A 14,234-nucleotide genomic window follows, 5' to 3' on the forward strand; every position below is an offset into this window, starting at 1 on the left:
ACAGCAAAACTATAGGGAAACTATAGCAAAACCAGAGGAGATCAAACTACAGCTGAACTACAGCAGAACTACTGGAGAACTATAGCAAAACTAAAGGAAACCTACAGCAAAACTACAGTGAAACTATAGCAAAACTACTGGGGAACTATAGTAAAACCACCAGAGGATTAGATCAAACTACAAGTGAACTACAGCAAAACTACTGGGGAACGTCTCATTATTGTTCAGGAGTTTGATCAACATCAAAGCTGATTAGTGTCAGTGATAAATGTTCTTTCATGTTTGTCTGTTTGGAACAAATGTTGATGCCAGCGTGACTCAGGTGGGGGTGGGGTTAAATATCTGGGGTACAGGCGGAAAGACAGTTTGCCTGGAAGACACGTGAAGAAGGTCAGGAGTCAGAGGTCAGGGGGTCGCCACATCTTTATTATCAGCTAATTAACATCCAAACAGACAGTGAGTGAGTCAAATCCCAGAGGAGCTTTTCAAAGAGGACATGATGCTTTGATGCTGCACCATCAGCTGATTCTCCTGTCAACAGAAATGGGAGGAGCCAGAGAGGTCAGAGGGACCCCCCCAGAAGAGGGACGGCTCTGCACTTTTTCATCAGAAACCAAAACGAGAACAAACACCTGACAGGTAAAACTTCCTTCTTCCCTTTTTAAGTGCTAAAAACGTAAAAAATGCATAAAAGCGGGGTGGCGAGCGGCGTCTCCGACAGCTGTCTAAACAGCTTTACAGATGTTGAGCAGATGCTGGACATATGAAGATAAACAACGAACAACCGCGGCCAATCAGGTGCTGTCGTTCGTGCTGTTGCCGGGGTGACCAGAGGGGGCGCTGCTGGCTCCCAGGAGGGCGTGCGTAGCGGTTAAAAGCAGAACTTCTGGGTGGTCTGAGGGGGTAGTTCTTGGGACAGAGACAACGCGCTGATCCGCCCGAGGGACAGAAGAGGCGGTTCTGCTGCACGCCGCCGATGCTCCCGCCCACAAGTGTCTCCGTTGGCGGGCGTTGGGAAGCCCCTCCTCCTCCTCCCACTGGGACCCTGCTCAGACCGCCTCGTAGCATCTGTTCTGGAAGAGGTCCTCCACCACCGAGGTGTCGGCCAGCGTGGAGATGTCTCCCAGGTCCCGCTCGTCGCAGGCGATTTTCCGGAGCACGCGGCGCATGATCTTCCCTGTGGAGAGATCGGACGGGTCAGACCGTGGCGGAAGCAACGCCAGAACGGGCGACATTTCTGCCCACGTCTGGATGGGGGCACCGTACCAGATCGGGTCTTGGGGAGTCCCGGAGCGTTCTGGATGTAGTCCGGCGTGGCGATGGCACCGATCTTCTCCCGTACTGTGAATTCAAAGGAGAGATGGTTAGAAAGGGAGGTGGGAGCTCAGCCTGTTGGGGGCGGGGCTGTGGAACAGAGGGTTGTTGGTTTGAGGCCCAAAACACCCACCCTGCTTCCTAAGCTCCGCCTCCAGCGCGCGGCTGTACGTCACTCCTTGGATCAGCGTCACGAAGCAGTAGAGGCTCTCTCCTTTGATGGGGTGGGGTCTGCCGACCACGGCGGCCTCGGCCACGGCCTCGTGCTCCACCAGAGCCGACTCCACCTCCGCTGTGCTCAGCAGGTGACCTGCAGACGGTCCCACAGGTGCAACATCAGCAACTACAACTACTGACGACATCACTTCCTGCGGGGGCACTCCTGCATCCTCCACCGTCCTCTGGCAAGGTCTTACCTGACACGTTCAGCATGTCGTCTATTCTTCCCGTTATCCAATAGTAACCATCCTTGTCTCTACGGCAACCTGCACCACCAGGCCACAGCGTCACAATCACCGTCCATACAGGTGCAACACGGAAACGTTTCCTGCCTCACCGTCTCCTGTTACGTAATATCCAGGGAACTTCTTGAAGTAGGTGGTCTCAAACCTCTGGTGGTTCCCGTAGACTGTCCTCATCACGCCGGGCCAGGGCTGCTTAAACACCTGCGTGACAGGAAGACACGGCCACAGGCAAAACACACGTCGCATTGGGACTGATTTTAAGGAGAAAGTGGATCCATCTCACCAGGTATCCTTCGCTCTCCCCCTCCAGCTCCTCGCCAGACTCGTTCAGGATGGCCGGAACCACACCAAAGAAGGGTAACGTCTGCCCGACGGAGAGATCAAAGAGCGTTCAGGCAGGAAACGTCCAGGAAGATCAAAGAAGATCTGCTCTCCATGGATGGACGCCGAGAACTTGCTCAGCTGATCAGTTACTCACGGCAGATCCAGGCTTCAGGGGCGTGGCTGCAGGTAACGGAGTCAACACGTGGCCCCCCTGCAAAGCCCCAAAACAAGCGTCAGGAGAGTTCTGACCAGCAGGGGGCAGCGCAGCAGCTGCCTGAGGAGCGTTCTCTGTCTGTGGAAGCCACATACCGTCTCTGTCTGCCAGAAGGTGTCAACAACGGGACAGCGCTTCTCCCCCACCACCGTGTAGTACCACTGCCAGGCCTCAGGGTTGATGGGCTCCCCCACCGTCCCCAGAACCTTCAGAGACTCCCGGCGTGACCTGCAGGAAAGGGAACAACCTCAGGCCAAACGCGTCACCTGGGCGAGTCTAAAACCAGCGCGAGGTCCTCACTTCTGCACCGGCTCGCTGCCGTACTTCATCAGCATCCTGATGGCGGTCGGCGCCGTGTAGAACTTGGTCACCTGATATTTGTCCACCACCTCCCATAAGCGACTGACGTCCGGGTATGTGGGCAGGCCCTCGAACTGGAGGACAGGAACAACAACGTAACAAACACACACCATTATCCATCTAGAGGAAAGCGCTTTACTGCCCCCTGGTGGAAGACAACACACATAACACCTAATTCCACTGTAAGAGCAGCTATTGCCACCGTTGCCTATGGCAACGCCCCCTCTCCTGGGTCGACCCGTCACTCACCAGCACACTGGTGGCTCCGTTAGCAAGGGGGCCGTAGGTGATGTACGAGTGTCCGGTGATCCACCCGATGTCCGCCGTACACCAGTAGACATCATGGGGCTGGTGGTCAAACACCAGTTTGAAGGTGGTGGCGGTGTAGAGCATGTAGCCGCTGATGGTGTGGAGAACCCCCTGGAGAACCCAGACGAAGGTCAAACCGGTGGAATTAGGTGTGATGAATCTGACCGTGCCAAACGCCGGCCCACCTTGGGTTTCCCAGTGGAGCCACTGGTGTAGAGGATGAAGAGCGGGTCTTCAGACTCACACCACTCCGGTTCACACTCGTCCGAGGCCCCGCGAACCAGAGTGTGCCAGCACAGGTCCACCTCAGGGTTCCACGGCACCTGCTCACACACCAAAACTAAATCTCATCCTTGGAGGAAGATCGGCGTCACTGGGAGTGAATCCTGGCTCCGACTGTTAGAGACGTTAGCAAGAACCAGGAAGTCAAAGGCGTTTCAGAACCAAGCGTTTCTCCTCATGACCCTGGCCTGGTCTCCGCTGACGCAACCCAAAGTTCTGGGAAACATTTGTCAGATGTGTCTGGCACCCCTCCCAGCCAGGATTGGAAAACACTCCGGAGGAGCCAGGAATTTAAGAAGCTTGTTTGTGTGTCAGCTCAGGAGAAGAACCAGGACAGAACATGGAGAACACGGGGCCCTGCAGCCAACCCAACACTACTGGAGAGGAACCGGGGGTCCGGCTGGCCGGAGCATCTCACCAGACGGTCGAGACTCTGGTCTGACTCTTCTCAGGACTCTAAACTTTGGACACGACCCGGAGAACATCTGAGTTCTTCAGCGGTCCATTCTCGTGTTCTAGGACCTTTTAGAGAGCTCAAAGACGTCAACGTGACCCCCAATTCCTTCAGAGAGGAGAAACCTCATCTACCAGTGCAGAGCGGTCCAGAGGAAGGAGGTGTTAATGCAGACTCACTACAAACGTGTTGTTCCAATGACACCAGAACCAGTGCAACACCTCCACCAGCGTCCAGCAGCAGCAGATGAAGGTGTTGTTCTCACGTGCTATAGCTATCATTGGAACAAGGGAGGGGGGGGGGGGAGAACCATAGAGCCAGGAAACTGCTGGTGAGTGAAGCAGACCCTCAGAAGGTGGAACACAGTCTTAGAGGAGGACGTGGAAGTACCTGCGGTACAGGACGCGCTTTCTTTACTTTGGTCGGTTTATCCTGCTGGATGAGGATGAGGAGCAGGAGGAGCAAGAGGAGCAGGAGGAGGGGAGCAGTTATCAAAACATGGACAATGTTGGCGGTTGATCAAAGGTGCAGATGTCACGAGGCAGTTTGACAGGAAACAGAAGGGCTGAACATCTAAGCAGATGTTGGAGGACAAGTACCCACAGGAGACCCACGCAGAGGTCCAGATGGGCTTGGTCCTGGTTCTTACCTGAAGATCGGGACAGGAGCGCTTGGCTGGAGGAGACTGGGAGCCCAGAGGAGTCTCCTCCTCTTCCCTGGACAAGTGCTTCAACACAATACACTTGAGCAGCGGGAAGCCCCTGCAGAGGCCAAGACAGGGTCTTCATCGCCAATGTTCCCAAGAACCATGTGTGTGTGTGTGTGTGTGTGTTGTTCCCAAGAACCGTGTGTGTGTGTGTGTGTGTTGTTCCCAAGAACCGTGTGTGTGTGTGTGTTGTTCCCAAGAATCATGTGTGTGTGTGTGTGTTGTTCCCAAGAACCGTGTGTGTGTGTTGTTCCCAAGAATCATGTGTGTGTGTGTGTGTGTTGTTCCCAAGAACCGTGTGTGTGTGTGTGTGTTTACTTGTCTCTGCACTTCTGCAGCGCGTCATCAGCCAGGACCTTCAGGTTGATCAGTTTATCTCCTCGATAGAAGCCATCTGAGGGGAGGGGGGTACTGATGTGAGCGGGCTGGCAAACAGCTACTGCGTTAGCATTAGCACACACGTCTTTGAACCTTCTGACCCCTTCAGACAGTAACTGAGTCTCCAAGGCTGGTCCTTGTGGTCATAGGAGGACGTGGAGCTACGCCACCTCCGTGTTCATCTGCAGCAGACTCATCAGAACCAGGTCACAACCCAGTAACACCCAGGAAAACCATCCCTGCAGCCCAGTATCTACTGATGGGGGTTCTATCCATGATTGATAAGGGTGTGTGTTCCATTCAGACCGTAGATTAGCAGGTTCACGTCTCCAGACTAACACAGATAATGATCTACTGGTTATTGGTCCCAGCCCAACACCTGCTGAGGGTCTAACCCCAACAAACTTCATCCACGTTAGCCATGTTGCTGCCCCACAAGGGGAGATCTGAACGTATAAACAGATATGGCCGATGCTGCCATGATGAGCTCAGGTGAGATGGTGGAAAGCCTGGAGACCCTAGCTTGGAGACCCTAGCTTGGAGACCCTAGCTTGGAGACACCACCCTGGAGACCCTAGCCTGGAGACCCTAGCTTGGAGACCCTAGCTTGGAGACCCTAGCTTGGAGACCCTAGCCTGGAGACCCTAGCCTGAAGACCCCAGCCTGGAGTCCCAAGCCTGGAGACACTAACCAGGAGACCCTAACCAGAAGACACTAACCTGCAGTGATGAGCAGAGAACACTGAGAGTCCAGGATCCTTTCACACAGCGACTCAGCAGAGAAACCTGCGAACTGAACACAGCGTCAGGGTGGGACCACAACGGGACGTCTGATGATGATGAAGGCACATTTACCACGATGGAGTGAACAGCTCCGATCCGGACACAGGCCAACATGGCCACCACCAGCTCCACCACCATGGGCATGTAGATGGACACGCGGTCGCCTTTCTTCACTCCTGCTCACAAACACAGTCCAGCAGAGGCGTTACAGCAGGAAACACCTTCGGTTGCCGTGCCGACGGTGTCGCGACTGACCCCGACTCTTGAGGACGTTGGCGAACTGACAGACCCTGCGCAGCAGCTCCCGGTAGGTGACCGTCAGCTCATCTCTAGGCTCGTTACCTTCCCTGAAACAGACACCCACGATCAGAGCTCAAACCACAGGGTCACCTGACACGCACGTGCATGCCGAAGAGACGCGTGGACGCAACGGGGGCCACCCTGAGGGCGTGGCCAGGAACGGCGGCAATGCTGCGTCATGATGTTTCAGCATCTCAACCACAAGAGTCAACTGGTGGAAACCAGCCAAACCAGTCAGAGACAACGTCCACCTAAATGGATATTCCAGCATTTCAAAACACACACACACACACACACCGGAAAATCCCCATGTGTGAGTTGACTCTCTGCTTGAACGTTGTCTGACGTGACTTGTTGAGTGATTCCAAACAGCTAGTCTGCTAGCAGGCTGCTAACCGCTAACACGAGACACCGTTGTCCTGTCCCAGCTATGCGAGACAACAGCGTGGAATGATGGGGGGGCTGTAAATGGCCCGTGTCCAGCAGCCCATTAGCTCCCCCCTGACCTAGTTGAGCCATAGTCCATAGCCATAGGTTGTTGAAAGGCCTCAATACGAGTCCTCTCAGATTCCCTGTGGTATTAATAGGCTGAGGTGCCGCTCAGACAACACGCTGCTCCATTTCACCTTTATCTGCCCCCCCAGCGACACCCCAGTTAGAGCTCCTTGTTTCCTTAATCCGGCAACAGTTTATGCTCCAAAGGAAAGTTGAAGATGAATAAGTGGGTGTCTGAACATCTCGGCACCAATAATCTGCTCCTCTGAGGACACGCATGCTAGCAGCAGGCTAACAGATTACCCTGGAAGACTCATCTGAAGGCTTCATCTCGGTTTAGGGTCAGAACAGATCTATCAGGACCTAAAATCGTCATCATCGTCACAAAGAAAAGAGCCAAAGCCATCAGCAGGGGAGGAGGAAACACCTGCCCAGGAGAAACATCAGCACCTAAACGAGACCAGGATGCACAGAATCCCAGCAGAAGACGTGCGGGTGGACCGTAAACGGGTCCATCGGTGGACGGAACTCACCAGTAAAAGGCCACTTTGTCTCCGAGCTTCTTCTCGTGGACGTTGCGGTCCAGCAGGTTGTAGCAGATGTTGGTGGAGGCTCCGTCCATGCATTTGACAAAGATCTCCCCTTTGGTCACGTCAAAGTTGTAGTCCAGGAAGGGACCGCTTTGCTTGGTCTTCCAGAAGAACTCATTGGCGATGCTGCCCCAGAACTCTGCGGGTCAGGAGGGGGAGACGGTCAGAACCAACATCCACCTTTTAACACCTCGGGGGAACGTGCTGCTACGCGTCACATCCGCTTTGCTCAGCGTCACGCTGCATCTGTGGTGTCTCCGCAGCCGCTGAGCCAGGCAGCAGGAGGGTCAGAGGTCAGACTCCAGAAGGAATAAACCAACTGGTGGAAAACGTCGTGAATAATCAACTCACCAAGATAAAACTTAACAACCCGGTTAATTATTAACCATACTGTCTGAACTTATACGACTTCTGCCCTCCATCACCTGACAACCCCAAACACCCCTGGGCCCACCTGCTGGCCCAGCAGGACCGGGACGTCCCCAACATGCTCGGTCCTTATCGGGACCTGGCATCTTATCAATGTGACGGCATCGTCAGACTAGATGGGTTCTGGACAGACACGTGTCCGTCCGAGCAGAGGACCAATGATGTGACACCGTATCTGCGGGGACGTGCGCGTGTGCGAGGCCGGACTCACCGTCGGGGCTCTCCGTGGACTTCAGGTAGAGCTCCTTATACTGCTCGTAGCTGCGGACGTGAGCCGCCTTCTGCAGCTCTTCGGGGGCGTGATAGACGCCTTTCTGCGGAGCCTTTTCCGGAATCATCTCTGCGTTTAGACCCCACTGGTTCGGAAATCTGGGCTGATTAATCAAATGGTGTCCGGGCTAATCCGCCAGACACTGACCCCTCTTAGATGCGGGGGCCTGGGGCACACTGGACCGGGGCAACTACCTAGCTGGTTAGCGCTAAAGTTCATTCAGACTTCCTGGTTTAGCTGCGGTCTTCGCTGGCATGAGGCTGAACCTGTCGACGCAGACGTAAACTCCGGAGGTGGCCGGGGAGTTCGGTGTTTGTTCGCGGAATCTCTGAAGGTTCTCCTGGCGGCGCTGGGGGGGACGTCTCGCTCTGACCCACACGGAAAGCTAACAGGCTAAGCTAACGGAGGCAAACGGGAAGTAGAGAAGGCGCGGGATGGGCTTCACGTCCGGGCCGCTGACTTCCAGACCTCAGACCTATAAAGCTGTGCGAGGGTGGCCGGGCGTGTAGCGAGCCGTCTGGGAGGCCGGAGCTCAGAGGTTCTAGTTCCAGAGGAGCCCGCTAACATTCCTGGTTCCGTCAGACAAGAGGAACGAGCACGAGCTCGCGCTGAACTCGTTTGGCACCGTGCCGCAGCCAATCAGCGCGCACGATGCATTCACGGACTCCCCGGAAGCTGGGAATTCACAGCTTTATCGGGCATTACGTTATTCTATTAACCGCGGGAAAGAAAGTTTTACGTTCGACATTACACAGATATTCCCTCGGTGTAACCCGCCCTTCGCTCCGGGTAAACTTCTCTTTATTAAAAACACAATATGATTTAAATGCATATTAAATGCAAATTTTGAAGCGCCACAGGGAAACCTCTGAAGACATCGACACACGCATCCAGCAGGTGTGCGCGCTACCGGCCGGTACCATCTACATGCAGCAGGGGGCGACAGAAGTGTGTTCAGGATCTTCTATTCTGTTCACTGTTTAAAACATTTCAGGTGACATTTATTCCACCATGAATCTCAACGTTTATTCCCACCTCAACGGTATGATCAGTGCTCTTTGTGGAACTCTTCCAGAGTTCCGGGACCCTGCTGTCTCCACCGTGCTCGTCTCCCAGGGGCGGCTGGTGCAGAACACCCCGGCTTGAAAGAGAACAACACTGACCGGGTTCATTTAGTTGCACTTCATATTTATTTCTAGATTCTTCGGGTCAGATCTGGGCCGTTCGGGTCGAGACTCCACAGTACATCCACGCCGTTTGTTCCAAACTCCTCAAACGTCATTTATTGTCAGAACATACAAAAAAAAAAACGGTACAAACATTCACCCCAGAAACAGCGAGCAATAAAATTAGAGTGGACTCTGAAGAGTTGTCATGCTTAAGGCCATAGTTGTCCGTCGCTACACTGAGAAGCTGGAACCAGCACAGTGATCCGATTCAACACTGAATCCAGCAGATTTGGTTGGTTCCGATTGGCTGATTAAGGCATCAAACAGTAAACAAAAGGAAGTTGTGCCGCTAATTCACGCAGCTGAACACGGAGTTTGTTTGGGAGGCTCAACGACGTGAACACGCTGGAAAGTTCCTGTTCTCGTCTTTATTCGCCAAGTTATTTTTGCCTTTGGTAATTTCACGCCGTCCTAACAAACGGAAGATTTACCCGTTTATTTTGGGCTCAGAATTACAAAGTTCCACTTTCCGATTGTGATCAAGAGAAGAAGAAATGCAGACAGTTGACTGGATTCAAAAGGCATCCGTCGTGAAGAACAAAGACCCAAAGATCAAAGGGCGGCCCCGCCACGTCAGTCAGCAGCTCTGGGAGACGGCGCTTCCAATCTGGAATCTTTGTTTTCCTGGTTCCTGTTTGTGCCCCCGAGCTCCAACTGATGGAGTCAGAGCAGAGGCACAAAGCGGTGGCAGCAACATCAAAGACAACAGAGGGGCGAGCGGCCGGCGGCTTCTTCATTTGTTGCACACAGACACACATACACACAGAGACGCACAACACCAGCGGGTTTAACACTAGAGTCCACAGCAAAGACCTCCTGGTGCCTCGCCTGGGTTGAGGAAGAATCGAGAGGCAGCAGCCGAGGCTTTAATTTTGAAAGAGGAAGTCCAGATGTGTCAAAGTTGAAGGTGACAGGAAGTGAGATCCATGGGAGGGGGGTGGGGGGGTGGGGGCGTCGATGCAAAAACCAAAGTGGCTGCGTTGGCTTGAAGGAGCTCGAGGCCATCAAAGAGAAACGCCGCTCGCCTCCATTAAAACTCCTCCTGGTCCTCATTTTCTGGTATGACAAACCCATCCTGGAACACAGACACACACACAATCAAACAAAATAACACACAAAAGAAAATACTACATCTCCCAGAATCCCCTGCGTTCATGACCACACGGTGCAGTAGAGCCTGTTCTGCCCTGCAGCAAACGTCGCCATGGCAACCCCAGAGAGGACCCGACAGAGTCGGGCTGGTTCTGGCCATCAATGGTGAGACTGAGCTCAGAACCGGGCCCAAGGCCACGCTGTAAATGCAGAGCGACTAACTTCCTGCTGGTGAGGGAGCTGCATTCCATTCCTGCGCCGGCATTCATGATGCCATCAGCTGTTGGTCACGACAACACATGACATCCCATAAATGCTAGCCCCTCCCTCTACGGCCCCACGAGGACGCTCACTCCCAGATGGGACCCGTGTCAGGACCAGTGAGGTGTGGGGGGACTATTTTTAGCGGCGGATGGATCCACGGCTTCAGACCAGAAGAGACCAGAACCCTTCTCCACAAACATTCCAGCCCGCCATCCTCAGAGCACCACCTGACCCTGACTCTGCTAGTACGGCTGGTCTGTGTAATAACAGTGTAATACCAGTGTAATGAGCACTCACGTCTGTGGCGTAGAGGATGCCCATGATGCTGGCTAACGTCTCGTCGTCCTCGCCTTCCTTCTCCTGGCAGATGAGCTCAATGTTCCGCAGCTTTCCAAAATAAAAGTCCCTCTCTTTCTCCATGTCCTGGATGGCCGACTTCAGCGACTCCAACTGCGGAGACAAAAAGGTTCACTCCCCTTTCCCCCCCCTGTGGAATCACCTCGGCGGCGGCTCACCTCGTTCAGAAGCTCCGCCCTCTCGTCATCCCCGCCCACCGCCGGCTTCTTGGCGCTGACGTTGGAGACTTTGGGGGCCACCTTGGCAACGGGTGGTCTGGGCGTGGCTGGAGACAGGAGACACGTCAGCGGGTCGTCGGCGGACTCGGCAGAACCGACCCGGCCTGAACGCTCACCTTGAGTGAGGGGCTTCTTGGGGGGTTTGGTGAGGGCCGAGGTAGCAGAGGTGGGGGGGGGCATTCCATCCTGGCCCTGCCTGGCCTCCACGGGGTCGTACTCCTTCCCATCGTAGTTGGCGTCGAAGAACTTCTTGAACCACTGGACGAACTCAAAGTTGTCCTGGAACTTCCCCTTCACCAGTTTGTCTACTGGGATGATCTGCAGAGTAAAGAGACAAGCCAGAACTTCTTATGGGAGACCCAGCAGGACCAGGACAGGATGCACTGTTGTGGCCCCCTGCAGATGGGGGCCACCCAGTGGTGTGTTCTGGGTGCTACTGGGAACAATGACTCCATTGGAGCACCGGATCATGTGTCACACGCTGGACCCAAACTGCGTCCTGAAGCCACCGGCTTCTGTCCACGAGGAGGGTTCAGAGGCAGCAGCTGATCCACACAGGGACCTGAACCTGACCCTGACCCTGGATCAGGTGAGGGGGCAGGGGCCCAGGGGCCTCAGGGAGGAGTAGGGCCCTAACCCCCCCGGCAGAGCGTCTAGACCAGGTCAGATTCAGGTAACCTGTCAATATGGCTCTGCTGCAACACACACACACAGCACTGAAACACACACACACACACAGCACTGAAACACACACAAACAGAGCACTGAAACACACACAAACAGAGCACTGAAACACACACAAACAGAGCACTGAAACACACACAAACAGAGCACTGAAACACACACACACACACACACACAGCACTGAAACACACACACACACAGCACTGAAACACACACAGTCAGTTATCTTTTCATGCACCCTCACGATAGAACATTTTAAGCTAATGGGGTGTGTGTGTGTGTGTGTGAGAGTGTGTGTGTGTTTCAGTGCCGTGTGTTATATTGCAGCAGAGCCATATTGACAGGTTACCTGTGTGTGTGTGTGTTTCAGTGGTGTGTGTGTGTGTGTGTGTGTGTTTCAGTGCTGTGTGTTATATTGCAGCAGAGCCATATTGACAGGTTACCTGGTTACCTGTGTGTGTGTTTCAGTGGTGTGTGTGTGTGTGTGTGTGTGTGTGTGTGTGTTTCAGTGCTGTGTGTTATATTGCAGCAGAGCCATATTGACAGGTTACCTGGTTACCTGTCTGTGTGTTTCAGTGGTGTGTGTGTGTGTGTGTGTGTGTGTGTGTGTGTGTGTGTGTGTGTGTTATATTGCAGCAGAGCCATATTGACAGGTTACCTGGTTACCTGTGTGTGTGTTTCAGTGGTGTGTGTGTGATGGCGCCCACCTTGTCCACGCCCATCTTTTTGAAGGAGACCTGCAGCAGCTTGAAGTTGTGGATGTATTCGTGCTCCAGCTTGGCTCCAAACTTGACCTTCTTGAGAGGGACACAGTTGGGGAAGAGCATGTCCATGAACTGGCAGTAAGCAGCTCCTGTCAACAACAACAACAACAACAAGACAACAAGAGCAACACAGGGCTCAGCGGGGTACTGTTAGGGGAAAACTGGCAGTCTTGACAAAAAATGTTGGCAGACGAGCCTTCACCACCAACACCGACACAGACAGTCACAGACAGGAGGCTGCAGGCTCCTGCAGGATGCTACTCAAAGCACACACACACGGCTCCTGAAGAACCTCCAGCTGAGTGACGAGATCAACGGTGATTGGTTTATCCTGATCATGAGCTGATGAAGATAAACTGGTCTGAGGTGCCACCACCTGAGTGGGAGTCTGCTGCCTCACACACACACACACACACACACACACACACACACACAGGCAGAGCACTGACCTGAACACAGCATCTCGATCTTGGTGAGGTTCATCTGCAGAGACTCGTTGATCCACACCAACATGTCGTGGCGGCTCAGGTTGTCGCTGGTGACCGAGGTGGAGTAGACGTTCACAGCCATCGTGGGTCAACTACACACAGACAGTGTGTCAGTCGGTGTGTGTTCTCTCTACAGACAACACAATGCGGCCGTGGCAGCAACACACTCACGGGTTTCACCCCTCTCCTGACGTCAGCAGAAAGAGCACGTTAAAGAGGAGCAAACATGGAGATCTTTGGTTGCCAAAACAACCGTGGTCATGACAGATGACTGTTGTCGCCTTGCAGCAGGAGCAACAACAGCCGCTCGCCTGCACAGTCGTCATGTCAACAAGCTCCCTTTGTTGTGTAGTAGGAAAAGACTGATGTGATTTGTTCTTGGTAATGAATATCCAGGGGAGGAGGACTGGAGAAAATTAAAATGATTGTGGCTTCAGCAGCTTGTATGATCAAACACTGGTGTAATGAGGCTTTTTCCCGTTTCCCATCTTGTGTTATTAGCTAAATGTTTCCCTGTGTGCTGAAAAAGCCCGATAATTGTCAATAAATGAGTGATTAAGGATCCATTGTAGGGCAACGGTCGTGTATTTATTGGTGCTTTGCGACGTATCAAAGCCCACACATATTGGTGTTCTGGCCCTGAAACACCAAAATCCGATAGAAATGGGTTCTTATCATGTTTTTGAGGATAGTATCGATAGTAAAACTAACCTTTATATCTTTATTTCATCCCCAGCTCAACGACATGCCGGCTAACGACACCTAGCTAAAGGCAACAGGGCCGATGGAGCCCTCGGAAGCTAACAAGGGTTAGCCGACATAATACCATGTGTGGCCCACAATCATAAGATCATTATAAACCTGAGAACGCGTCCACACCAATAATAATTAGCCTAATTACCGTCCTCGCCGAGGTGAAACAACAGAGCAGGCTTCCGTCGGTGGCCAAATACGGACACAAGCTCGCGAATTTGGCAGCGATGGAGACGTTTCCCCGCCCTAAAGCCCTCCAACATCACCGCGACGTTAGCCCGAGGATACAACGCGCAAACTCCCCTTTTTCCTACATTACAGACACTTTCGGCCAAACATCGACGAAGCCAGAAAAGGGGGAATAAAGTGGGCTGTTTGGGAGATTCGGGGGGTGTTGGTAGCTCGCTGGTAGCCGCACACAAGCTAACTGAGAGGCTCGATGCCTCCGTTGCCAGCCGCCGCTTCAAATGCCGGCGGACCGACCGCGCCGAGATCGGGCGCCCACAAACACCTACCTGTAGGGCAGTAGTAAAGATTCTTCAGAACAGGTGATCGCGTAGAAACGGACTGGATCCTGCGGTCATAGAAAGCCCAGCTGGAACTCTTTTAACCCCACAGAAACTTCTGCTTTCTTCCTCGTTGCAATTGGCTCGCGCTACCGGCAGCGGAAGAACCGACCTAATGACGTCAGGACTTAACGGGAAAGGCCCCGA

General features: G+C 53.5%; 2 protein-coding genes across 4 annotated transcripts; both read right to left on the reverse strand.

The window, feature by feature from the left end:
- Positions 1–405: 405 nt before the first annotated feature.
- Positions 406–8,304, reverse strand: acss2 (acyl-CoA synthetase short chain family member 2). Of its 3 annotated transcripts, none has more exons than XM_011621065.2 (19): positions 7,613–8,304; positions 6,916–7,111; positions 5,843–5,934; positions 5,660–5,763; positions 5,525–5,597; positions 4,746–4,821; positions 4,371–4,482; positions 4,112–4,153; positions 3,171–3,308; positions 2,926–3,096; positions 2,617–2,750; positions 2,412–2,544; positions 2,257–2,313; positions 2,062–2,142; positions 1,871–1,979; positions 1,731–1,799; positions 1,448–1,624; positions 1,267–1,341; positions 406–1,177 (listed from the first exon to the last, which is right to left on the reverse strand). In XM_011621065.2, exons 1-19 carry the CDS (start codon positions 7,737–7,739, stop codon positions 1,050–1,052), a joined length of 2,094 nt encoding a protein of 697 aa, XP_011619367.1. In that variant the 5' UTR covers positions 7,740–8,304; the 3' UTR covers positions 406–1,049. The 3 variants fall into 3 exon arrangements, with proteins under 3 accessions (XP_011619367.1, XP_011619363.1, XP_011619372.1); XM_011621061.2 differs by having other exon boundaries at positions 4,112–4,156; XM_011621070.2 differs by lacking the exon at positions 4,112–4,153.
- Positions 8,305–8,843: 539 nt separating this feature from the next.
- Positions 8,844–14,199, reverse strand: LOC101078748 (microtubule-associated protein RP/EB family member 1). The gene is made up of 7 exons (XM_003962909.3): positions 14,037–14,199; positions 12,730–12,860; positions 12,224–12,369; positions 10,949–11,150; positions 10,773–10,879; positions 10,555–10,707; positions 8,844–9,976 (listed from the first exon to the last, which is right to left on the reverse strand). The coding sequence occupies exons 2-7, from the start codon at positions 12,848–12,850 to the stop codon at positions 9,932–9,934; spliced, it is 774 nt and encodes a 257-aa protein (XP_003962958.1). The 5' UTR covers positions 12,851–12,860; positions 14,037–14,199; the 3' UTR covers positions 8,844–9,931.
- Between the last annotated feature and the right edge of the window lie 35 nt (positions 14,200–14,234).

The sequence above is a fragment of the Takifugu rubripes genome, chromosome 3, assembly GCF_901000725.2.
Source record: "Takifugu rubripes chromosome 3, fTakRub1.2, whole genome shotgun sequence".
Classification (NCBI taxonomy): domain Eukaryota; kingdom Metazoa; phylum Chordata; class Actinopteri; order Tetraodontiformes; family Tetraodontidae; genus Takifugu; species Takifugu rubripes.

Coding starts and splice junctions, on each gene's coding strand:
- acss2 (XM_011621061.2), bottom strand. CDS start 7,739: ATGATTCCGGAAAAGGCTCCGCAGAAAGGCGTCTATCACGCCCCCGAA. Junction 5,935..6,915: donor GACAAAGTGGCCTTTTACTG/GTGAGTTCCGTC, acceptor TGTCTGTTTCAG/GGAAGGTAACGAGCCTAGAG. Junction 1,800..1,870: donor ATATTACGTAACAGGAGACG/GTGAGGCAGGAA, acceptor CTGGTGGTGCAG/GTTGCCGTAGAGACAAGGAT.
- LOC101078748 (XM_003962909.3), bottom strand. CDS start 12,850: ATGGCTGTGAACGTCTACTCCACCTCGGTCACCAGCGACAACCTGAGC. Junction 10,880..10,948: donor CAAGAAGCCCCTCACTCAAG/GTGAGCGTTCAG, acceptor TCCTGTCTCCAG/CCACGCCCAGACCACCCGTT. Junction 10,708..10,772: donor GGGCGGAGCTTCTGAACGAG/GTGAGCCGCCGC, acceptor TTGTCTCCGCAG/TTGGAGTCGCTGAAGTCGGC.